At 51.2% G+C, this 25099-nt stretch overlaps 1 protein-coding gene across 2 annotated transcripts in view; it reads right to left on the reverse strand.

The window, feature by feature from the left end:
* Positions 1-25099, reverse strand: part of VIPR2 (vasoactive intestinal peptide receptor 2) — a 68967-nt gene that overhangs the window by 5480 nt on the left and 38388 nt on the right. For both annotated transcript variants that reach the window (XM_069587280.1, XM_069587281.1), the window contains 6 exons: positions 21607-21704; positions 7328-7469; positions 2853-3003; positions 1818-1878; positions 815-884; positions 210-301 (listed from right to left, as the gene is read on the reverse strand). In XM_069587280.1, coding sequence (XP_069443381.1) covers positions 210-301; positions 815-884; positions 1818-1878; positions 2853-3003; positions 7328-7469; positions 21607-21704 — 614 coding nt within the window. The remainder of the gene's footprint in view (positions 1-209; positions 302-814; positions 885-1817; positions 1879-2852; positions 3004-7327; positions 7470-21606; positions 21705-25099) is intronic.

Below are 25099 nucleotides of genomic sequence, written 5' to 3' on the forward strand. Positions count from 1 at the left end.
GCGATGCTAGCCCTTGGGCAAGTCACTCCATGTCCGGGGGTCCCTGTAAATTGGCCAAGGGCACACTCCTGTGACTAAAGGAGAAGACGTGGGGTCATGTGTGGGTCCCCGAGCCCCCGTTTCTCTGCTCTCCACACAGATACTCCAAGTTATCAGGCTACGTGAGGCTGGTGAGGGTGGTTCCAAGCTGGCTCTAAACACATACTCACTTGTACTGTGACTGATCGTTGCCGCCGACGTCTGGGGACGTCAACTTCTGCAGTAAAATTCGTATAATACTAACAAAAAGGATGAAATTGACCTGCACAAAAAGAGATGACATTTCAGGGTGTGAAGTCCCCCTGCAAGGGAGGCGGCGAGGCCTGGATGTCTGCAGCTCAGCCCCGCCCAAAATGGGGCTCCGGGCCCCGCTGGCTCAGGAGTGCCGGTGCCCTGCCCACCTGGGGTCTGCTACCCTTGCCCACCCCCCAAGTTAGAGCAGGGCAGTCTGTCTGTGGCGTCACCTATGTGTTGACCCCAGGCTGTGGCAGTTAAGTTGAGAACATTAAGACGTGCAATCCACAGATGGAAATCCAGTTCAGATCCAAGGCTGCACACCTGGGGGAGCTGACCGTGACCCCCCCCCCCCCGAAGGCATGTCTCCCTCTCGCCCTCCCCTTCCTCCTGACGGTGGGCAGAGCCCCCGTGGAAGAGCTCAGCCTGGGACTCTTGTCTAGAGAGGCCGAGTGGAATGGGGCCGTCTGTATTCACCACAGGGCTCTCTGCCCAAGTGCAACCTGGTGGTAACTCAGGTTTCCACACAGAAGTCACTTACTATAATAGAAATTAAAATTGGTGTTCGTATAACCCACCAAGGAACACTGTGGTCATTGGTATCCCAGCAACTATTGAAGAAAGAGAAGGAAAATCACATTATCACAGACTCCATCTACAAACCAAGCACAGGAGGATTACACGTGCCCGTGGCCGCACCCCTTATGCCGGGCTTGCCAAACAAGCCGGCCCCGACCACGACGAGCCCGACTCACAGGTTGGTCAGGTGGCCCCTCCTGACCGCCAGGCCCTGTCTCCGAGAGGAAGCTGGCACAGGAGGCTTGCACAACGCCCCCCGAGTCCCTGTTGACCCACACCCCTCCCAGCAGAGCAGACCCACCCTCGTCCTGGAGCCTGGCTGGTTCCGACAGGAGGGTGTGGAGCCCGTGTAACTCAGTGTGGCCTGTCTAGACCCGCAGCCCCGGCCTCCCCTGCCGGTAGGTGCCCACGGCAGGTGAGTGAGCGAGACTGAGCTGGAGAGCTGACCCAAGAGGCAGGGACAGAGGCACACCGATAAACTGGAGCTGTGTGAGCGCCATGCTTGGGGTGTTTGCTGCTGGCGGGGGACGGCTGGCAGGGGCGGCTGGTGGACCCGGGCTCACACGAGGCACAGCAGCTGCTGGGCTCCACGGCGGGAGCTGGGGTGCCTCAGACCGGGCGCGGCCTGCCCCACCACGCACACAGCAGAAGTGTCCGGGCCTGGCCCAGCCGCAGGCCCTCAGAGGGCTGAGCCCGGATGCCCTCCCGCTGGGCTCCCGCTGGGCTCCGGGCCACACCAGTCTCCCTAAGACAGGGCTCTGTCTCTGCCTGGCGGACGCCAGCCCTGCTCTGTGGCCAGCCCCCATTCAGCTCCACCTGCGCTGTGGCCCCTCTCCGAGCTCCCCGCCCCGAGTCCCCCCTGAACGTCCAGAGGCTGCCTTCTGCCCAGACACAAAGCTGCCCTCCGGCTCGCCAGGCCCTCTGTCAGCGGCGCCCCCCCCCTCAGCCACAGGCACAGCACTCACCCCGTGTCCTCCAGCAAGAGCCGGGCCACAGTCCATGCACCCGTGCAGACGGTGGGGATGCCTGCAGAGAGACACCCGGTCACCCCGGCCCAGCGCTGGCCACCTGGACCAGCCCGATGGGGACGCACACGGGAGCCTTTGTGAGCCCCCCACCAGCGGGGACAAGGGCTTTCTGATGGACAGATTAATGGAAACTCTTCATAAATACAGAGAAGGCAATGGCACCCCACTCCAGTACTCTTGCCTGGAAAATCCCATGGACAGAGGAGCCTGGTGGGCTGCCGTCTATGGGGTTGCACAGAGTCAGACACGACTGAAGTGACTTCGCGGCGGTGGCGGCGGCTTCATAAATACAGGCTTACCCTCACACCTTACTAAGCAGCAAAGATAATTAAATACGTGTCTGAAGGCTTCACAGGCCTGAAACGCATGTGTTTCTGGATGTTAGTACCAACGTGCTGGAGAGGCTGTGTCCCGACTTGGCAGAGACCTGAAGGGGCACCCCTCATTGTGAAGGTGGGGGCCCGCAGCTTCACCCCTTTCTGATTTCAGCTTGGGCAGAGCCCCGCTGGTGAGCACGTTAGGGGGACCTCACTGGGGACGGCCTCCCTGCTTCTTCTCCCAGGCCCCTTCTTTCTGATCCTCCCCCCCGCCCCACCCTGGTTGGGGTTCACCCGAGGAATGAGAGTCACAATGGTTTTAAACCAGGCTCCAGGGCTTCCCAGGTGGCTCAGCTGGGAAAGAATCCGCCTGCAATGGGCGAGACCTGGGTTCCATCCCTGGGTCTGGAAGATCCCCTGGAGAAGGGAAAGGCTACCCACTCCAGTAAGAATGCTTAGAATTCCATGGACTGTGTAGTCCATGGGGTTGCACTGAGTTGGATACAACTGAGCGACTTTCCCTTTCACTTTCTGGCTTCGGAAACATTAAGGTGTTGACTCTCTTCCTCCAGGGGCAGCCCAGGGTTTTTCTGAGCGGAGAGCGTCTTTGCGGGCAGGTCCGAGGGAGCCCCTAGCAGGCAGGGCGAGTCCTTACCCCATCCGATCAGGAGGTAGGGCCGGAAGCGCCGGCCGGGGGCGAAGATGACCACGAGCAGGGTGTGGAGGTAGAGCCCCTCCACCAGCAGCCAGTAGAAGTTGGCCATGATGCAGTACTGGAAGAACACCAGGCTCAGCTTGCAGCCCACCTGCACGGGGAGGGGCCGCGTGAGCGCGCACGCCAAGGCCGCCGCCCCGGGTCCCTGCTGCGCGAGGCGCCTCCCGGAGGCCCACGGCCCCCGCTCCGGGTCCCTGCTGCGCGAGGCGCACGGAGGTGCCTCTCGGAGGCCCACGCCGCCGCCCCGGGTCCCTGCTGCGCGAGGCGCCTCTTGGAGGCCCACGCCGCCGCTCCGGGTCCCTGCTGCGCGAGGCGTGCGGAGGTGCCTCTCGGAGGCCCACGCCGCCGCTCCGGGTCCCTGCTGTGCGAGGCGCGCGGAGGTGCCTCCCGGAGGCGCGAGCGTGAGCGCGTGCTTGTGCGGCGAGGCCCGCAGCCTGCAGAGGGCGGCACGGCAGGGCAGACGCACCCCACGCCCGAGGGGACGCTCCCCCTGAGCGACCGCGTGGGGCCCGGCCGCCTCGTCTCCACTAACCCTCCGCTCACTCCCACTTCCCTCCTCTCTCCCTCCTCACTGTGTACTCTTAACAACAGACGAGAATAAAGTGAAAAACAAGAGAAACCCACCAAACAATGTATTTCCTCAGGTGTTTAGAAAGGGGAAATTTAGGCTTTAGATCACTAAGCTTATATAAACGCACTGAAAACAACCCCCCTGCACTTGTATTTCTATTGTCCTGTATCTTTACAGCCTGCTGCCCAAATACATACTCGTGGACAGATGCACTGGACACACCGATGATGTGTGGACAGACCCACACGCGTGCACCTGGTGGGCAGGCAAGAAACGCGCGGCAGCCTTCCAGGCGGGCGCCGGCTGCGAGGAGCTCTGACCTGGAGCGGCTCCACGTCGCCAGGACCCTCGCTCCGTTGCCTGGCACTAGCTTTCTCCTGCTCTGTTCTTTCCAAGGCGGTTAAGGTTCACCAGTGCCGGGTGTGGGGCGGGGATGCGGCACGTGGAGGAGGCCAGGGCTGGGCTGGGTGAGTGGGAAGAGGCACGTAAAACCCAACGATGAGGCCCTGGGACCGGCGCCCCCTGCTGGAACAGTGGCAGAGGCGGGTCTGGGGGTCGGGGAGAGGGAGCCCACGGCGAGCCCTGGGGCCGGGGCCGGAGCACCCTGCACACGCGGCGCCCACGGCGCCCAGCTCTGCTTGTTACAGCTGAAATACATGTGCCCTTCACCGCCTCCAGTCTCTCGCCAGCCCCCCCTGACCGAGTGGTGGCAGAAATAGAAACCAAGGTGTGTCTGTTACTGGTGGGATGGTCACACAGACTACATCACACCTTCCAGATTCAAAGGAGACCCCGGGACCCTGGTAGACTCAGAAAGTTTCCAAGACGAACTGTTGAAGGAGGAAAGAAGACAAAGTGTGTTTAAGATGATTCCAGTTCCGTCTTCTTGGTAAAAGGTTTAAAATGCCATGTCTGCACTTCGTCCCTGCAGCTCATACGCCATCAACACACTCCAAGGGCAGAGGCTCTGGGGTGAGGGCCTGTCTGCCGACCTTCGGTCGTGGGAAGGCCGAGAGGCCAGCGGCCAGGACTGCACCCTGCTTGGTTCCCAGCGGGGCCCTGGCCAGTCCTGTGCCTTCTGGGAGCCTCTACCACCCACGGCAGCCAGGCGTACAGGGCACTGAGCCCCAGGGTCTGCAGGAGGTCCTGCTGAAGGTCAGCTTCAGGTGGCCCTTGGGTCGCTTCTTTTCTCCAGACTGCAGTGCAGTTTCCACAGTTTAGATGAAACCCAAACCAAGGAGTGCAGACAAGGAGGCCCCTGTGTGTGTGTGGGGGCTGGCCTTGGTAAGGATGCAAGCCGGGTTCTGTCTCTAGGTCCACTTTATGAGCCAATAAAGCTGGCTTCTTTGAGGGCCAACCCCTTGCAAATGATGAGAAAACTGCTCCCATTTCCATGACTGTCAAAAGCACAATCCAGGGCCAAACTTGGAAACGCTTGCCTCTCGGGCCCTATGGGGACACAATTCCCTACGGTCCTGGGGAGACTTACAGAGTCCGCAGGTGCTAAGAGCCAGCAAACAGGAGATCTTACTTAAACGTGTGGGAGTGATGGCTGCAGGGCTGGGGAAGGAGGCTTTGTCACCTCTGTGGGCCTGAAGCCCGGAGCCCTCACTGCTCAGCGAGCAGCAGAGGTGAGGGCCACGGCCACGGCTGTTTCTGTGGTTTCCGGCATCTTGTGTGCCAGCTGCCCCACACTTGAGGACGTGGGCTCCCCCAGCACCACTCAAAGCCCCTGTCTTCAGAGCTGTCCTTCCAGGCTTGGAGCCAAACTTTTTTGATGGGACAGACTGTGAAGAGTGTGTGTGTGCCTGCGTGTGAGCACACACTGCTGCATGTCTGCATGCACATATGTAAGCACACGGCTGTGTGTCTGCATGCACATGTGAGCACACACGGCTGTGTGTCTGCATGCACATATGTGAGCACACACTGCTGTATCTGCATGCACATATGAGCACACGGCTGCGTGTCTGCATGCACATATGTGAGCACACGGCTGTGTGTCTGCATGCACACGTGTGAGCACACACGGCTGTGTCTGCATGCACACGTGTGAGCACACACGGCTGTGTCTGCATGCACACGTGTGAGCACACACGGCTGCGTGTCTGCATGCACATATGTGAGCACACATGGCTGCGTGTCTGCATGCGCATGTGAGCACACACTGCTGTGTCTGCATGCACATGTGTGCGCACGCACGGCTGCGTGTCTGCATGCACATGTGTGAGCACACACGGCTGCGTGTCTGCATGCACATATGTGAGCACACACGGCTGCGTGTCTGCATGCACATGTGTGAGCACATACGGCTGTGTGTCTGCATGCACATGTGTGAGCACACACGGCTGTATCTGCATGCACATGTGTGAGCACACGGCTGCGTGTCTGCATGCACATATGTGAGCACACAGCTGTGTCTGCATGCACATGTGTGAGCACACACGGCTGCATGTCTGCACGCACATGTGCACCTGTGTGTGTTGACAGGCTCTGCTCACTTCCCTTCCTCCTGTTCCCTCTCCCCCCTCTGCCCCCCTCTGCCCCTGGAGCCCAGGACCCTTGGCAAAGTCAGGCCCCCAGCTCAACCTCCTGCCCTCCTCTCTGGGAGTACCCCTGTTCAGATGTTTCAAACCTGAGTTTGCCCCGGATGCCCCAGGCAGGTGGGACTCGGGGCAAGGACATTCAAGTCCCCATCCCTCCACCTCCACCCCCCTCAGCCTGGAGCCAGCCAGGCCCTCTGTCTGCACAGCAGGCCAGCACACTGCTCAGGTCAAGGGCCTGGTGTCCGCGGGTCCATCAGCGTCACTACATCCGTTAATGAAGGAGGCGCTAAGTAAGGAGGGCTCCTTGGAGCAGAGCTCTGAGTAAGGCAGGGAAGCAGGGGAAGATGCCTCAGCGGGAGGAGAACCGGGTCTCCCTGGTCCTGGCCTCTGAGGGACCCCCACCTGTGCAGAGACTCCATCCTGGGACAAGAGCCCGGGGGGCCCCTCCCGCCTGGGCTGGGAAGTCCGGCTGGAGCGCTGCGCTGCTGATTTTACTGTTGCGCTCAGTCCACACGCCTCGCGGAGGGGCTGTCCCCAGGGGTATATTAACCTGCGGGCCGGGAAGCAGCTACTCTACAGTGTGGTAAAGGCTTCACCGTTTTAGAAAGACCCTGACTCAGACCTCTTCAGGCCAGAGGAACGGTGGTAGCAAATGGGTCCATCCATGCCGGATGCCGGTGGAGAGCCGGGTCTGGCTCCGCGTGGAAGAGCGGATCTGACCCCGTGACATGAAGAACCCCGGAGGAGAGAAACACTGGACCGCGGCACGCTCAGTGAACGCACCAAACTGAGCTTCCTTCTAAAGCCCCACTAAGTCCACCGCGTGCCCCACCTGTGCCGCACAAACTACCAGTCCGGGTGATCCCTGCGCAGCCCGTTCACCGCACTGCGTCCGGGACAGGTGCCAGGGCCACGCTCCCCCAGGTGGTACCCGTCCTGCCAGCTGGAAGCATCCACCGCTCGGAATCCCGGGCATGGGGGAGAAAACGGCAACACGCGTGCCCACGCGTGTCCCCTTCTTCCAGCCCCCAGCTGCTGCTGGTCTCCCGGCGGTGCCCTCGAGCAAGTCTGGTCTTGCCTGCGTCAGCACTCGGGCCATGACCTCCCAGTGGGCAGCGCCTGTGCCCCTCGCCCGCGGCACCCGCTGCTCTGAGATGCTCTGAGCGCAGGCTGGACCACCCCCCGGCCCCCGATCGGGGCCTCGGTGAAGCCGGCTCTGTACCTCATCCCAGACGGAGGTCGGAGGCAGGGCGGGAGTAAACAAGGCTGCCTAGAGGGCCCGCCCGGTACAGCCTTACCCAGGAGGACGGCAGGTCCGGGCAGTGCAGCGTCCCGGAGCTGGAGTACAGCACGTCATCCTTGACCAGCACCGAGACGGCCCGCAGGATGAAAGACAGGAAGAGGTTCAGGTGGATGTAGTTCCGGGTGCAGTGCAGCTTCCTGCAGAGCGGAGGCGGGGGGCGGGGCGGGGAGGTGGAGTGGGGGGTGGGCAGGGAGGAGGGCGGGGGGGGCGTGGGGGAGGGCGGGGGGGGCGTGGGGGAGGGCGGGGGGGCGAGGAAGGCAACGGGGAGGGAGGATGAGGACGGGGGGAATGGGGGTCATGGGAAGAGGGAGGAGATGGAGAGTTAAACACTTCGACAGATGCCTGTGTGGCTTTAATCGTAAAGCTTCTTTTTCATGGAAGTGAACAATGTTGGAGAAGATTCTTTTTTTTTTTTTTTTAGTTTTTTATTTTTTAAATTTTAAAATCTTTAATTCTTACATGCATTCCCAAACATGAACCCCCCTCCCACCTCCCTCCCCATAACATCTCTCTGGGTCATCCCCATGCACCAGCCCCAAGCATGCTGCATCCTGCGTCAGACATAGACTGGCGATTCAATTCACATGATAGTATACATGTTAGAATGTCATTCTCCCAAATCATCCCACCCTCTCCCTCTCCCTCTGAGTCCAAAAGTCCGTTATACACATCTGTGTCTCTTTCCCTGTCTTGCATACAGGGTCATCATTGCCATCTTCCTAAATTCCATATATATGTGTTAGTATACTGTATTGGTGTTTTTCTTTCTGGCTTACTTCACTCTGTATAATCGGCTCCAGTTTCATCCATCTCATCAGAACTGATTCAAATGAATTCTTTTTAACGGCTGAGTAATACTCCATTGTGTATATGTACCACAGCTTTCTTATCCATTCATCTGCTGATGGACATCTAGGTTGTTTCCATGTCCTGGCTATTATAAACAGTGCTGCGATGAACATTGGGGTACATGTGTCTCTTTCAGTTCTGGTTTCCTCCGTGTGTATGCCCAGAAGTGGGATTGCTGGGTCATAAGGGAGTTCTATTTGCAATTTTTTAAGGAATCTCCACACTGTTCTCCATAGTGGCTGTACTAGTTTGCATTCCCACCAACAGTGTAGGAGGGTTCCCTTTTCTCCACACCCTCTCCAGCATTTATTGCTTGCAGATTTTTGGATCGCAGCCATTCTGACTGGTGTGAAGTGGTACCTCATTGTGGTTTTGATTTGCATTTCTCTAATAATGAGTGATGTTGAGCATCTTTTCATGTGTTTGTTAGCCATCCGTATGTCTTCTTTGGAGAAATGTCTATTTAGTTCTTTGGCCCATTTTTTGATAGGGTCGTTTATTTTTCTGGAGTTGAGCTGCAGAAGTTGCTTGTATATTTTTGAGATTAGTTGTTTGTCAGTTGCTTCATTTGCTATTATTTTCTCCCATTCAGAAGGCTGTCTTTTCACCTTGTTGGAGAAGATTCTTGAGAGTCCCTTGGACAGCCAGGAGATCCAACCAGTGCATCCTAAAGGAAATCAGTCCTGGGTGTTCATTGGAAGGACTGATGCTGAAGCTGATACTCCAGTCCTTTGGCCACCTGATGCAAAGAACTGACTCAGAAAAGACCCTGATGCTGGGAAAGGTTGAAGGCTGGAGGAGAAGGGGACCACAGAGGATGAGATGGCTGGATGGCATCACCGACTCAATAGACATGAGTTTGTGTGGACTCCGGGAGTTGGTGATGGACAGGGAGGCCTGGCGTGCTGCAGTCCATGGGGTTGCAAAGAGTCGGACACGACTGAGCAGCTGAACCGAGCTGACCAATTTAAGCATTCCTTGTGTATTTGAGATGGCGTCTGCTTTGCGCTACGGTACACATTTTTGTCGATATTGCCCTTTATTTCTGACTTCACGCCTTACAGCAGAGTCCTAGAAAGAGGGTTTTGGGAGAAATGTATATAGCACAGCCACGATGCATCTGAGCCTGCAGAAGCACGCCCCACTTCACAGATGTGAACACCATGTGTCTCTGCAGCAAACTTCCTGCAAGACCCACCTCAAAGGACCTGTCTTTGAACTTAACTTTATGTGATATTTGCTTCTCTAAAGCATGTTAAGAACATTTTGTTTATAATTATTTTACAGCACTTAAATTCTGCTTTGGAGAAGACTTAATTAGATATTTGATTTAACTCTGACTTTTAATTGTTTGGAGACAAGCTGTTCCACACAAATGCACTTCCAAGATCATTAAAACATTAACTCCTTAAGTTGAAGTAGAGTTTACAAATTTGAAGGATATTAAAAAATATATTCTAAGCAGACTTCCACCTGTGGCTCCAAAGAGAAACTTATCTGACCTCCCTCCCATGTCAACTATGATTTAAAAAGTTGTCTTCAGAGCTCTGGAGGGCAGCAGAGGCGGCTGGGACCTAAAGGACTAGGGCCCTGTTGTGGAGGGAGCATCGGGCACGGCAGCCTCCTCTCATCTCCTGGCTGAGGGTTAACCCAGGTTTCAGGGCACAGTGCTGATTAGAGAGCGGAGGCCCAGAGCTTGTAACAGCGTCACCAGATGGAACGGACGATGAAAGACGTTAAGGCTTTCAAGGCAACAGAGTGGAGAAAAGGAAGCCACAGGGAGCCTCAAATTCTGCAGGCAGTTACTTAAGAGAGTTTCCTTCTCTCTTTTTCCATTTTCCAAGGTGTTCACGTGTTGGATGAGTAGAAGGATTCCTCGGTTTTCATCTGAAGCCCCTAAAGGGCTGTGACTTAGGAAGAATGACAAACAAGCCTTCAGAGAGCCTGAAATGCAGCCTTAGACTGACTCAATCCCTGTCTGGCTCAGTCTTGGCCCATCTTGCTAGAAAGAGTAAATCCTCTCTATGGTACAATACCATCTAAAGCCTCTATGATTTAATTATATGTAACTTCAATAATCAATTAATAAATATGCCGGAAATGGTCCCAAATGATCAAATGCAGTTAAAAATGGAAAAACAAAAATCAAACAGAATAGAAAAGAGATCCAGATACTGGCATTTTAAGACATGACTATAAAATGGTTCTGATTAATATATCCAAGAAAATTAGAGGATGGTGCGCTAATAAATATTTCCCTTTACTTCTGACTTAGTGCCCATGAATTGATGCTTTTGAACTGTGGTGCTAGAGAAGACTCTTGAGGGCCCCTTGCATTGCAAGATCAAACCAGTCCATCCTAAGGGAAATCAGTCCTGAATATTCATTGGAAGGACTGATGCTGCACCTGAAACTCCAACACTTTGGCCACCTGATGTGAAGAACTGACTCACTAGAAAAGACCCTGATGCTGGGAAAGATTGAGGGCGGGAGGAGAAGGGGATGACAGAGGATGAGATGGTTGGATGGCATCACCGACTTGATGGACATGAGTTTGAGCAAGCTCCGGGAGTTGGTGACCGACAGGGAGGCCTGGCGTGCTGCAGCCCATGCGGTTGCAAAGAGTCGGACACAACTGAGTGGCTGAACTGATACTGGTTAGAGGATGGAATAAATTGTAGAAATCAAATGGAAAACTGAAAATTAAAAAACCCCATGAAATTCAGAATTAAATAGCTGGGTTTAAATGTTAGATTAGACACAGTAAAATAGGGTATTATTATAAGTTGGAAAACAGATTGGTGGACTGTGTCTAAGGCCCTGCATGCACTTGTGCTTAATCGTCTGACTCTTGGCAGCCCCACGGACTGCAGCCTGCCATGCTCCTCTGGCGATGGGATTTTCCAGGCAGGAATACCGAGCAGGTCGCCACTTCCTCCACCGAGGGATCTTTCCAGCCCAGGACCAAATCTGTGTGTCCCGTGCCTCCTGCACTGAGGCTTCTTTACCACTGAGCCGCCTGGGAAGCCCACGTCTAAAGTAGGGAGAAACAAATTAAGGGGATATAAAGAAACAAGAGGAAATGTACAGGGAATGCTGAAGACACTTATCGTGTGGAAATGGCGTTTCAGAAGGAAAGGAGAGAGAATACGGTAGAAGAAATATTTGAAGAGCTGCTGGCCAAGAATTTTTGAAACTGATAAAATATAGTAACAGATTAAAGGGATCCCACTAACCCCAAGAAGGAGGACCACAAAGAAAACCACACTAAAGCCCATGACAGCAAAACTGCTAAAAAGCAAAGACAAAGAAAAAAGTCTTCAAAGGACCCAGAGAAAAAGACTCATCCTTCAGCAGCATTATGGTGAGACTGGAGGCTGACTTTTTCAAAAGAAATAAGGACGTACATCTTCAATGTGATGAAAAAAATAACTGCCAACAAAGATATCGGTACTCTCAATAATATCCTCAAAAGTGAAGGCAAAATTAAGATGATTTCAGGCATCAATAGCCATGAGAATTCTTCCTAAAAGGAGATCTTCAGGGAGGAGGAAGATGACACAGATGGAAACAGGAAGCTGCAGGAAGGAAAGACGGACAGATGGGCGATTCTGAACAAATGCTGACTTTGAAAACAGCGAAAATAGTGATCATGCCTGTGGCGTGTAACATGTGCACAGCTAGGACACGTCACGATAACACAGAAGTCACGAGGCTGCAGGGACGGCTCGCGCCGCCTGGAGGAGACGGAAATAGGAACTGGAGGTTAGATCCTGGGAGACACGCGTGCACCTTGTTAACATGAGGTGAAAACCAGAGGAAGAATCGCCGAGTGTACGACTAACGATCCAAAAGGGAGACACTGGAATAATAGAAATACTTGACAACCAAAGACAAACACGAGCAGAGCGCGGGGGCCACACAACAGCTGAGACGATAGCGAGAGACGGAGGCACTGAAGCCCCAGCTGCCAGCAAGCAGCTGGAACGCGAGCGCGAGATGCCATGTGTGTGACTAAAAGCAGGCCGGAAGCAGGCAACACGTCTCAAGTAAACGGAGCTCGCAGAGCGCGCAGATGCAAACAGGGATATACCTCGCAGACATCAAAGGAAAGAAAGCAGGCAGAACTCCACTGGTATAGAAGCAGATTTATCCGTAAGGCAAGGCTTATAGGACGATCAAACCTGAAATGGGTGTGCCCCTAATAACATAACCTGGAAATAGATAGAGTAAACAGTGAAATAAATAAATGGGGATATAGCTAAGTCCACAATTATAGTTGGAGATTTTAATACACGTCTCTCAGTAACTGATAGAACAAGTGAAAGCGTTAGTTGTTCAGTTGTGTCTGACACTTTGTGACTGCATGGACCACAGCCGCCGGGGAAGTAGTTAAGTGAAATAGTAAAATTTAGAATATTTAAATAACATGATCGATAAATGGTGTAAATGATCTATGCAGCGCATAAACCAATAATTGTAGAATCTGCATCGTCTTAAAATGAAAGTGAAACTGACTAAAAGATCAGATTCTGAGTCACAAATCAAATCTTAGCACATTTCAGAGGATTTAATTCATGTGGTATGCTCTCTGATCACCACGAGTTATGCCAGAAATCATTAGCAAGCTGAATAGAAAACTAATAACAGATTGGAAATTAAACTATAAACTTTTATAGTTGAAAGATAATCAAAAGAAGAGCTTAGAAAAACTAGGACTAAATGATAATGAAAAACACATCTTTAGACTTGAAAGATGGGAATGAAGCACGTCTGAGAGGGAAATTGGTAGATATAAATAAAAGCAGTCTAAACGAAGGAAGGCTGAACATCTAGCTTAACAAGCTAGAAAAAGAACACCAAATCGAAACCAGAGAACACGAAAGGAAGGAAATAATAACGATAAGAGGCCATGTCAGTAAGTTAATAAATACGCACACAAGAGAAAAAAGTCAAAAGCTGGTTCTTGGAAAACACTGATAAAACTGATAAAACTTTATACAGTATGATTCATCAAGACACAAAGAAGGGAAATAAAGATGACAGTGTTGTTCAGTCACTAAGTTGTCTCTGACTTTTGGCAGCTCCATGAACTGCAGAACACCAGGCTTCCTTGTTCGTCACTGTCTCCGGGAGTTTGCTCAAACTCATGTCCATTGAGTCGATGATGCCATCCAACCATCTCATCCTCTTCACCTCTTCTCCTGCCCTCGATCTTTCTGAGCATCAGGGTGTTTTACAGTGAGTCAGCTGTTCTCATCAAGTGGCCAAAGTATTGGAGCTTCAGCTTCAGCATCAGTCCTTCCAAAGAATATTCAGTGTTATTTCCTTTAGGATTGACTGGTTGGATCTCCTTGCAGTCCAAGGGACTCTCAAGAGTCTTCTCTAGCACCACAGCTCAAAAGCATCAATTCTTTGGTGCTCAGCTTTCTTTATAGTCCAACTCTCACATCTATATATGACTACTGGAAAAACCATAGCTTTGACGATATGGACCTTTGTCAGCAAAATAATGTGTCTGCCTTTTAATACACTGTCTACGTTTGTCATAGCTTTTCTTCCAAGCAGCAAACGTCTTTCACTTTCATGGTTGGCAGTCACCGGCCACAGTGATTGTGGAGCCCAAGAAGAGAAAACCTGTCACTGCTTCCATTGTCCCCTCATCTATTTGCCATGAAGTGATGGGACCGGATGCCATGATCTTAGTTTTTTGAATGTTGAGTTTTAAGCCAGCTTTTTCACTCTCCTCTTTCACCTTCATCAAGAGGCTCTTTAGCTCCTTTTCACTTTTTGCCATTAGAGTGGTATCATCTGCATGTCTGAGGTTGTTGATATTTCTCCTGGCAATCTTGATTCCAGCCTGTGGTTCCTCCAGTTCAGCGTTTCTCATGATGTACTCTGCATATGAGTGAGTTAAATAAGCAGGGTGACAATCTACAGCCTTGATGTGCTCCTTTCCCAATTTTGAACCAGCCTGTTGCTCCATGTGCAGTTCTAACTGCTGCCTCTTGACCTGCATACAGGTTTCTCAGGAGGCAGGTCAGGTGGTCTGGTGTTCCCATCTCTTTAAGAATTTTCCAGTTTGTTGTGGTCAAAAGCTTTATCATAGTCAATGAAGCAGGAGTAGATGTTTTTCTGGAATTCTCTTGCTTTTTCTATGATCCAACAGATGTGGGCAATTTGACCTCTAGTTCCTCTGCCTTTTCTAAATGCAGCTTATACATCTGGAAGTTCTTGGTTCACGTACTGTTGAAGCCCCATTTGAAGGATCTTGAACATTACCTTGCTAGCATGAGAGATGAGTGCAATTGTGCAGTAGTTTGAGCATTCTTTGGTGTTGCCTTTCTTTGGGACTGGAATGAAAACTGACCTTTTCCAATCCTGTGGCCACTATTGAATTTTCCAAATTTGCTGGCATGCTGATTGCAGTACTTTAAAAGTATCATCTTTTAGGATTTTAAATAGAGCTGGAATTCCATCACCTCCACTAGCTTTGTTTGCAGTACTGCCTCCCAAGGCTCACTTGACTTCACATTCCAGGAGACGATTATAATCTTTGCAGCTGAAGATGGAAAAGCACTATACAGTCAGCAAAAACAAGACCTAGAGTTGACTCTGTAAGGCTCGGAGAACCGCACTCTGAAAAGGACACTCGGGGACAGCCTCTAGTGGACTGACAAAGTTTATTATCCAATTGTGTAGTTTTATAATTTTCAGGGAATAGAGCATAAGGCTGACTTGCACGTAGCCATTCCAGATAAACATTAAAACATTCAAGCATAAAATACAGTTCCTACCGCCCAAGCCATAACATAGCTTTGGTGAAATTCTAAAGGGAGTCTTATCATGAAAGAACGGTCCTTGCTCTCAGAAACAGGTGGTCAGAAGGAAGCCTTCGAACGCCTCCAGGCCAGGCGTATTGACCCTTCGTCATCCGTTCCCAGCCTTGGGCACTCAGTGAACGCTCATAACCCTTTGTTATGCTCGTCCCAGCTTCCAACCTTCGTCTTGAGTGGAGCAAATACATTTTCAGTATTTGCTTAAAGCCTTCCAGCTCCTCCACAGACTCTGGCTCAGAACATGAGCTCTTTATTGCAAAATTCAGGCTTACATTGAAGAAAGTAGGGAAAACCACTAGGCCATTGAGGTCTGACCTAAATCAAATCACCTATGATTATACAGTGGAGGTGACAAATAGACTTAAGGGATTAGATCTGGTAGAGAGAGCGCCTGAAGAACTGTGGACAGAGGTTTGTAACACTGTACAGGAGGGGGCGATCAAAACCATCCCCAAGAAAAAGAAATGCAAGAAGGCAAAATGGGTGTTTGAGGAGGACTTACAAACAACTGAAAGAAGAAGAGAAGCTAAAGGCAAGGGAGAGAGGGAATGAAATACCCAACTGAATGCAGAGTTAAAGCCTTCTTAAGTGAGCAATGCAAAGAAACAGAGGAAAACAATAGAATGGGAAGGACTAGAGATCTCTTCAAGAAAATTGGACCCATCAAGGGAACATTTTATGCAAAGATGGGCACAACAAAGGACAGAAAGAGCAAGGAGCTAACAGAAGTAGGAAAGATTAAGAAGAGATGGCAAGAATACACAGAACTATAGAAAAAAGATCTTAATGACCCAGATAACCATGATGGTGTGGTTACTCACCTATAAGCCAGATATCCTGGAGTATGAAATCAAGTGGGCCTTAGGAAGCATTACTACAAACTAAGAGGACCAATACCAGGAATGAAAAAGGAGATATCAGTATAGCTCTTACACACGTGAAAATATGATAAGAGATATATAGAGAGATATAGATGAAATGAACAGATTCCTTGAAAAATACAGCTTATAATTAACATAAAGAGAAACAGAGAATTTGAATCATCCTATGTCTGTTTTTAAAAACTTGAACCTAAAAATAAAACCTTCCCACATGACAATTCTCCACCCAGATGGCTTTCCTGGTGAAATCCACAAACGCTACAGAGGAAACAGCGCCTTATTCAACCTTCACTATTTCACAGAATAGGAAATAGGGCCACTGGCTTATTCACTTGTGGACTGGCGTAACTGTCATAGCAAAGCCTGATTTTACAAGAAAGGAAATTATAGATTAAATTCATAAATGTAGACGCAAAAATCCTAAACAAGATATTAGTAAATTAAACCCAGCGCAACTAAGTAGGGTTTATTACAGGAATGAAAGGGAGATTTAATATCAGAAAATCTCCCTATACAATTTTTCACATTAAATGAACTTTTGGAGAAAAAATCACCTACTTATGTTAATATATGCAGAAAAGTTATCACAAAATTCATAACCCATTCATGATTAAAAATTCAGAAAACTGGGAATTGAAAGGAATGTTCTTAATCTGATAAAGAGTATCATCAAAATATCTGCAGTGAATTTCATGCTTTACAGTGCAATATCTAGGCTTTCCACTCTGAGCTCAGCAGTAAGGAAAGGTGGTCTGCTACCATCCCTTCCAGTCACTGTACTTCACCAAAACATGAGCTGCACATAGAAGAATCCAGATGAATTTACATAATCACTATAAAATTTATAATTAAGCAAGGCTGCTGAAGCAAGATTAACATACAGAAATCAATTCCTTTTCTAGAAAGTTAATACACAAATATATACAATAGCATAAACAAGGACTTTGGCATGACTATCAAAAGATGTCCAAGATCTTTTCTCAGAAGACCACAGAGGAGTATTGAAGGAAATTAAGAAAGCCCAGACCAATGGCAGGAGCTGCTAAGATCACTGGTTGGGTGATTTAAAATGGTGAAGGTGACCAGTCTACCCAAGCTGATCTACAGATTCAGTGCAATCCAAAATGAGATCCCATCAGCTGTTTTTAATGGCTACTGACAAGCTGATTGGTTACGAAAGTGCAGATGACCAGTCTCTTCGTAATGAGAAAGAAGAGTTGATAGGCTTACCTTGCTGGAAATCAGGACTCATTATAAAGGCACAGTGGTTACAGCAACACAAAAATGGCAGGTGACAGGTGAAGGGGCAGACAGGACAGAACAGAGAACCCAGTCCCTCAACGCATAGTCCTAGGACGCCTCTGCACGGCCCTGGCACAGGCTGGCTTCCCAGGTAATGGTCTTGGAGAAACTGAACACACACACGGAGAAAGCACATGAATCTCAACCCCTACCTCACACCATCCACAAAAGTAAACCACCCGTGGATCATAAACCCAAACGCACGAAGTTAAAATAATAAAATTTCTAGGTGGCAGTAGGCTCAGGAAGCTTTGACCATAAAGACAAATAGTCAACAGACTGGATTAAAATGAAGAGCTTTCACTGATCAAAAACCTCATCAGAGGAGTATAAAGTTGAACCACAGTGCTGGGGATAAAATCTGTAATCCCCAGAGCTGACAAAAGGCTGCCCTTCAGAACTCCTAAAAATTAACTTAAAAAAAAAAGAGAGACAGCTGAATAGGAAAATGAGCAAACACCTGAAATGGTACTGCAAAAACAAACAAAAAAAAAAGTTTCCAAACATGATATCATGATCCACCAGGGAATGCAAATTAAAAACACAACTCTATATTATACAGACCCAACTGCATGGAAACATCTTTTAAAACTGGGATAACAAAAAAAAAAAAAAAAAAAACTGGGATAACAAATGGTGTGGGAGATGGAGTGGAAGGAATCTTCACTCATCAGGTTGAGTGTGCAGCACCCGGAGAGAGAGAGTGTGTGCACGGCTGTGACCAGGAAAGACGTGTAGTCACAGAGCAGACGGGAACATAAGGGGAGGCGTGCACACACACGCCCGCAGCTGAAGAAGTGTGTGCCTGTGTGCAGGGGACGGCACGTGGACGGTCACAGCAGCGCTGCCTGTCGTCAAACAGTTACCCCTCGCTCCACGAACACTGAGTAAGTGAGCTGTGTTATCTTCACACAGGACAGCCACACGCAACAACATGGATCAATCTCCCCGCAAATGCTGAGTGAGGAGCCCAGAGACTGGGCATTCCTCCCGTAAGTTCTAAAACAGTCAAAAGTAGCATTGCAGTCAGAGCTCTGACTAGCAGTAACCTACTGGGAAGCGGGAGCTGACGGACATGCAGTGTCCCAAGCCCGGCTCCTGGCGCTGCCCCTGCTGGACTGTGGCCTGGGGGCTGTGCTCGTGGGGGAGATGCATCTCAGCGTGGGGAGCCCTACCCAGGCCCCTGCTGCAGGCTTCACTCAGGGAAGGGGGTTCTCTGTGTAACAGACCACAGGGCCTCAGTAGTGAGGTGTGCTCTGCGTGTGCAACAGACCCATGGGGTCTCAGTCATGAAGTCTGTTCCCCATGTGTAACACACCCACAGGACCTCAGTCATGAAGTCTGTTCCCCATGTGTAACACACTTGCAGGGCCTCAGTCGTGAAGTCTGTTCCACATGTGTAACACACTTGCAGGGCCTCAGTCGTGAAGTCTGTTCTGCGTGTGTAACACACCTGCAGGGCCTCAGTCATGAAATCTGTTTCACATGTGTAACACGCCTGCAGGGCTCAGTAGTGAAGTCTATTCCACATGTGTAACACACTCTCAGGGCCTCAGTAGTGAAGTCTGTTCTGCGTGTATAACATGACTCAGTAGTGAAGTCTGCTCTGCGTCTGTAACACGCCCGCGGGGCCTCAGTCAGGAAGTTTGTTCCCTGTGTTTAACACGCCCCATGACTGCGTGAACAGATTCCTGAGGGTGAAAGGGGTGCATGTGGCTGTGGCTCAGACCCTGCCGCCCCGCGTTCAGCGGCAGGGCCTCCTTCTCGAGTTGCTACAACTGGGATCAAGAGCACTCACTTGGTGGAGGTGTCGGAAGGACCAGATTATTAATAACGACCCTGATGAAACGCACAGCACAGGCTGGAGCAACCACCGCAGCTGCTCCTGGGCCCATGAGTAAAGGCCCGTGAGCACACGCCTGGACCCCGGGACATGATCAGGAGCACAGCGACCGCCCGCTCACGACTCCCACGCAGAGCTGGGCCCGGCGCCGGCACCCACGTCTACACAAACTTGGACGAAAGGCGATGCGCCCTCGCTGTCTGCAAAGTGAGGTCGTGGTGGCTCGGCCCTTTCTTAGCCTCTGGGCTGTTTTGGAGAATAAATGGTGACTGCAACGAAGCCTGCTTCTCGGGTGTAATGAGCAAGACAATGGGGCGTGTCACTTCTATAACATGGACTTTAGAGTCAGCTCAGCCTCACAGCTCTCCCGGGGGGGCGTGAGCAGGCGGACGGAAGCCCGGGCGGAAGGCGGGGCCCAGCCTGCAGCCGCTCCACACTGAGCCGCGGAGCAGGGACTGCCACTGCGGGCGTGTGCTGCCCGTAACCACGAAGTGCCTTCTCCTGTAGAGAAGACGGTGTTTGACATGCATGAAACCATCTGAGATTCTCCTCATGGGTCATGACCGTACTTGCAATAGTTAAACAGGCCATGAAGTACAAACCTGAGGGAAATTGTTGATGTCAGCTGTGCCCGACTCTTTGCGACCCCATGGACTGTAGGCCGCCAGGCTCCTCTGTCCACGGAATTCTCCAGGCAAGAAAATCAGAGTGGATAACCATGCCTTTCACCAGGGGAATGTTCCTGACCCAGGGATCGAATTGGGGTCACCTGCATTGCAGGCAGAATATTTCACCAGCTGAGCCACCACGGAAGCCCCATACTGATATCAAGTATATGGTTTGCTCGAGATGGGAGCTCTTCAAAAACAAGCTGAGTTTTTTTCTCATTCAAGTTACCCTGTGCCAGCTAACCTCCTTAAATTTTTTTTTCTGTTTTCACAATTTCTAGATTTTAAAATGTACAGTAAAATATAGAAGATTGCAGAGCACACAGTAATAATATTATATCAGTTTCTTAAAAGTTTTTTATCATATAAGATGACAGGTCTTCCCTACATTTTTCAAAGTGCAGTTCTGGATTAAAGGCACTGCCTCATTCTTTCTGAGAATTATCAGCCGCCTGTCACACCTGAGATGCCCGAACCGGGAGAAGCACCACCCAACGGCTGCTGGGGTCTCGTCTACATGCTCCACTGCCTCCACTCACTCATTTTCTTCCAAGAATGGATCTCCTAATGTTTTAAAGTACTCCATTTTCTATGTCACTGATGTTATCTGAAGAGTGACCAACAGGCGAACTATTTAGGCGAACTAAAGGCGAACTTCTTTAGCAAAGCGAAAGAAGATATGTGGTGTGTGGAGGAAAAGGAAACGGAGGGAGTCTTGCCAAGAGAGCGCCCGCACGGGGCTAGAGGCCTGGAGGAGGTGGGCCGCCCATGTCTCAGCCGATGGAATCTGAGCTCTGAGCACCTACTGTCTGACGAAGGTGCCCAGAAGGTCTGCACCTTATCCCTGAAACTCAGGTGCGTGTGGGACCCAGACCCTGGACAACCTGTCACAGTCTACGCCGTGAGGACAGTTTCCCTCTGTGTCAGGGCCAGTCCCAGTTCCTGCCAGACGTCTTTCACAACCCGCGGCTTCTTTCTTTACCAGCCTCCAACTCCTTCTCTTCCCTGGAACCCTCTCAGTTTTACCCGAATCTGTGTCTCCCAAGTTGCAATTCCTAAGACCCCCAAATAAAGCTCTTCGTTGTCTACAGATTATTATTTGACAGGCGATCAAAACCCACTAAAATAAGCTGGATAGCACCCCTTACATGGATTTAACCTGAAAGTAAAAGCTTTTCTCAGGTGGAAGCATCTACACCTCCTTCACACCCCAGCACCAGCTGCAAAACGTCTGGTGTTAGCTCCAGAGACAGTGAGGGTCTGGGTGCAGGGGAGGAGCAGGCTGTGCTGACGGCGCGCCTCCCACACGCCGCGCGGGTCCCTCAGCCTGCGCAATTTACAGACACACAGAGAGAAGGCGGTGTGCTGCGCATCACACAGCCGCTACGAGACCGCCTGGACTTGAACCTGTCCTCCTGAACATGTGGCACCGTCTCCCAACAGAGCGCCTGCTGGGAGGCTTCGACCCGGGCGTTCCTGAGTGCGGAGGGGAAGGCCGGGCTGCGCCTGTGTTTTCAAAGCATGGCATCAGTAGGGGGCTTCCCTGGCGGCTCAGCTGGTAAAAAATCTTGCCTGCAATGCAGGTGGCCCAGGTTCCATCCCTGGGTCAGGAACATTGCCCTGGAGAAGGGCATGGTTACTCACTCTGATTTTCTTGCCTGGAGAATTCCAGCCGTTGAACTGCATTCTTATCCACGGTCAGCATTGTCTCCTCAAATGAGACATGCAAACATCAGCGTCAGCATCGTACTGTACCTTCCAAGGGAGTCTGGCTGGCTCGGCACAGACGAGGGCGGGGGCGTGGTCTCTGCCCCCCTCCCAGGCTGAGACAGCTTAAATGAATTCTTTGCCATCCCCTGTTTTTGGCAGAATCACTCATTTCTGCTGCTTACCTGAAGAGGCAAAGAATTATGCTTCCTGTTGTAAGGGAGATCAGAGAGACGCTGTAGCCCAGGGTGTAAATGGCCTTCACCAGAATGTAGAACGTGATCTGAAAGAGAAGGAGATGCATCCGTGAGCCGCAGCGGGCCCTCCTCCTCGGGAGGGGCTGGGGGCTGCTGCTGCTGGCATGACAGAGGCAGTAATATCCTGGAGTTCCACCTCCGCCCTGAGCCAGAAACGACACTCAACGCCCACCTGTTCCCTTCCACGGCAAATGAACCACTTGGCCCGGTCTCCATAAGGCAAACCTTTCTGGAGGACGCCAGCTGGGCAAGCTCGGGAAGCAGGACAGCGGGCAGCACCTTCGGAGGGGCCTCCAGGCCTGCCCAGAGCAGTCAGCCCTCCAGACACAGGGACCCATTTCTGCAGCCCGTGCTCGTCTCTGGGCGGAGAAGCCTACCCGGGTGGGTGCTGGGTCCAGCCTGTGGTCTTCCCCGAGGTCACCCTGCCCACAGAAATGGCCACTTTCAAGCAGAACTGGGCGGGTCTGACCCGGGAAGACCAGCAGGATCCTGCCTCCATGGCGCGTGGCTCCTGGCTCCCACCATGGACCCCTGGTGTGATCTGGGTCTTAAGTGCACGGAGACGGCAGAGCTAAGCGTGAGAGAAACAGCAGGCCCTGCCTCCAGTGACCCCGAGCTCGCAGGTCAGTGTGTGGGGACGGGTCACGGTGTGGCCTCGAGCCTGCGAGGGAGGAAGCGGGGATGCACAGGCTCAGCAGCGCCCGCGGGAACCCGGATTGGAGGGTCTGTCCCGCGCGCCACGCTGACGCGGGTCACAGGCAGGGCGGGCACGTTTGGAGCAGCTGCCACCGTGTCACCTGCAGCTACAGTTCAGGTTGGACAGTTGGAAAATGACAGTTCACGCCCACCGAAAGCCCAGCAAACGAAGTGATGGGCACACACACTTGCCGAGAGACCCCAGAAGCGCAGCCACAGCTGAGTGGAACCCGGGGGCGCCGGGGCCCTCCGCGGGCCTGATGCCCGCGGTGTACCTTCAACACACGTGGTCTGGTCCCCGGGTCTCGGCGGGGTCGCGGGCGGTCTCCCCTCCTGCAGCCGCCTCCCTGCTGGCTGCGCTGCTCCCCCTCCAGCGCCCCATCACCCTGTTTGTAGTTGCCCGCCTCCTTTATTATGCAAACAGTCTCGGCTGCGTTTTCCCTTCTTGGCCTTTTTCCCTCATCAGGAAAAAGCCCATCAGGCTTGTTTTCTGGACCGTCTCTTCCCTCTGCGTTTCTGAGCGCACTCTGCGCTGGATCCCCAGAGGCCCAGGCGCGGAGGAGGCCGCGTGCGCGCGGTCTGCAGACGCTCAGCGGCTGGGCGCTTCCCGGGCTCAGCGCAGCAGCCTGGCTGGGGACGGCCCTCTGTCCACGGTGCCTGGGCGGCCGGGGTCTGTCCCTCCTGCTGGGGCTGCGGGCACAGTGACGCTGCCGCTCATCCCAGGGACCCTCCACGGCCTGCCCCCTCACCCCTCTGCTGTGTCCTGGCCGTTTCTTTGGACCTTTCTTCCCGGTCCCAGAGACTGCGTTTCATCTGAATCTGGTTTTGCTCCTTGATGAATCTGCTGGCTTTCAGTGTGAAACTGGAGTGTGATTGAGTCACAGTGTTGTGCTGGTCTCAGACGCACTGCGCGACGGCTCAGTTACACGCACACACCCGTTCCCTTATAGGTTATCACAGAACAGTGGGCAGAATTCCCCTTGTTGCTTCCCTGTTTTACAGATGGTAGTGTGCGTGTCTTGGTTCCAGACTCCTAATTTACACACCCCCGCCCCCGCCACCTGCTTTGTTAACCATGTTTGTCTTCTGCGTCTGCGTCTGTTTTGTAAATAAGTTCATCTATATCATACTTTACATTTCACACACAGTCGATACCGTGTGACCTTTGTCTTTTCTTACTTCACCTGGTACGACAATCTCTGGGCGCCTCCATGTTGCTACAAATGGCGTCATCTCATGCTTTCTAAGGCAGAGTGGCATTCCGTTGCATCTGGGCACGGCCTCTTCCTTATCCGTTCACCTACTGGTGGACAAACGTTGTTTCCATGCCCTGGCCACTGTAAACAGTGCTGTGATGAACACTGGGATGAACGTTTCTTTTCTAATCAGAATTTTCTCCAGATATACGCCCAGGAGTGGGATTGCTGGATCATACGGTAGCTCTATTTTGGCTTTTAAAGGAGCTTCCACGCTGTTCTCCATTGTGGCTGCACCAACTTACACTCCCACTGACAATGTAGGAGGGTTCCTTTTTCTCCACAGTCTCTCCAGCATTTATTATTTGTAGAATCTTCAATGATGGCCATTCTGACCAGGCTGAAGTGATACCTCGTTGTACTTTTGATTTCCATTTCTTTACTAATTAGCGATGCTGAGTGTGTTTTCACGTGCCTGTTGACCATCTGTATGTCTTCTTTGGAGAAACGTCTAGGTCTCCTGGTCATTTCTTTTTATTGGGTTGTCTGTCTTACTGTTTTGGGGTTGCATGAAGTATTTGCATATTTTGGAAAGTAAGCCTGTCAGTCTCGTCATTTGCAAATATTTCCTCCCCGTCCGTAGGTTGGCTTTTCATTTTGTTTATGCTTTCATTCACTGTGCAAGAGCTTATAAGCTTAAGCCCCACGTGTTTATTTTTACTTTTATTTCTATTGCCTTGGAAGACTGAGCTAAGAAAACACTGTGGTGATTTATGTCAGAACGTTTTGCCCATGTTCTTTTCTAGGAGTTTCATAGCGTCCTGCCTCACATTTAAGTCTCTAAGTCATTTTGAGTTCATTCTCATATGCGGTATGAGGGAGTGTTCTAACTTCATTGATTTATATGCAGCTGTCCAGTTTTCCCAACACCACTTGCTGAAGAGCTTGTTTCTTCTCCATTGTATATTCTTGTCTCCTTTGTTGAAGATTAACTGGTCATAGATGCGTGGGTTTGTTTTTAGACTCTCGGCTCTGTTTCATTGATCCATAGTTCCGTTTTTGTGCCAATACCATGCTGTTTTGATTACTGTAGCTTTGTGGTATTGTCTGAAGTCTGGGATGGTTATGTCTCAAGCTTTGTTCTGATTCTTCAGTATTGCTTCGGTAGTTCTGGGCCATTCATGGTTTTATATAATTTTTAGGGTTATTTGTTCTAGCTCTGTGAAAAATGTCACGGGTAATTTGATAGGGATTGCATTAAATCTGTATATCGCTTTGGGCAGTGTGGTCACTTTAATGACAATCTTCCAGTCCAAGAGCGTGTGGCTTCTTTCCATTTTTAAGATAATCTTTAGTCTCCTTTATTGGCGCTTTATAGTTTTCACCTTCTTGGTCAGCCTTTGTTGCTGTTGTTCCGTCTCCAAGTCATCTTGGTCAGCCTTTGTTGCTGTTGTTCCGTCTCCAAGTCATGAACGACTCTCTGCGAACCCGTGGACTGCAGCCCACCAGGCCTCCCTGGCCTTCACTAT

This window comes from Ovis canadensis, chromosome 4 (assembly GCF_042477335.2).
Source record: "Ovis canadensis isolate MfBH-ARS-UI-01 breed Bighorn chromosome 4, ARS-UI_OviCan_v2, whole genome shotgun sequence".
NCBI lineage: Eukaryota > Metazoa > Chordata > Mammalia > Artiodactyla > Bovidae > Ovis > Ovis canadensis.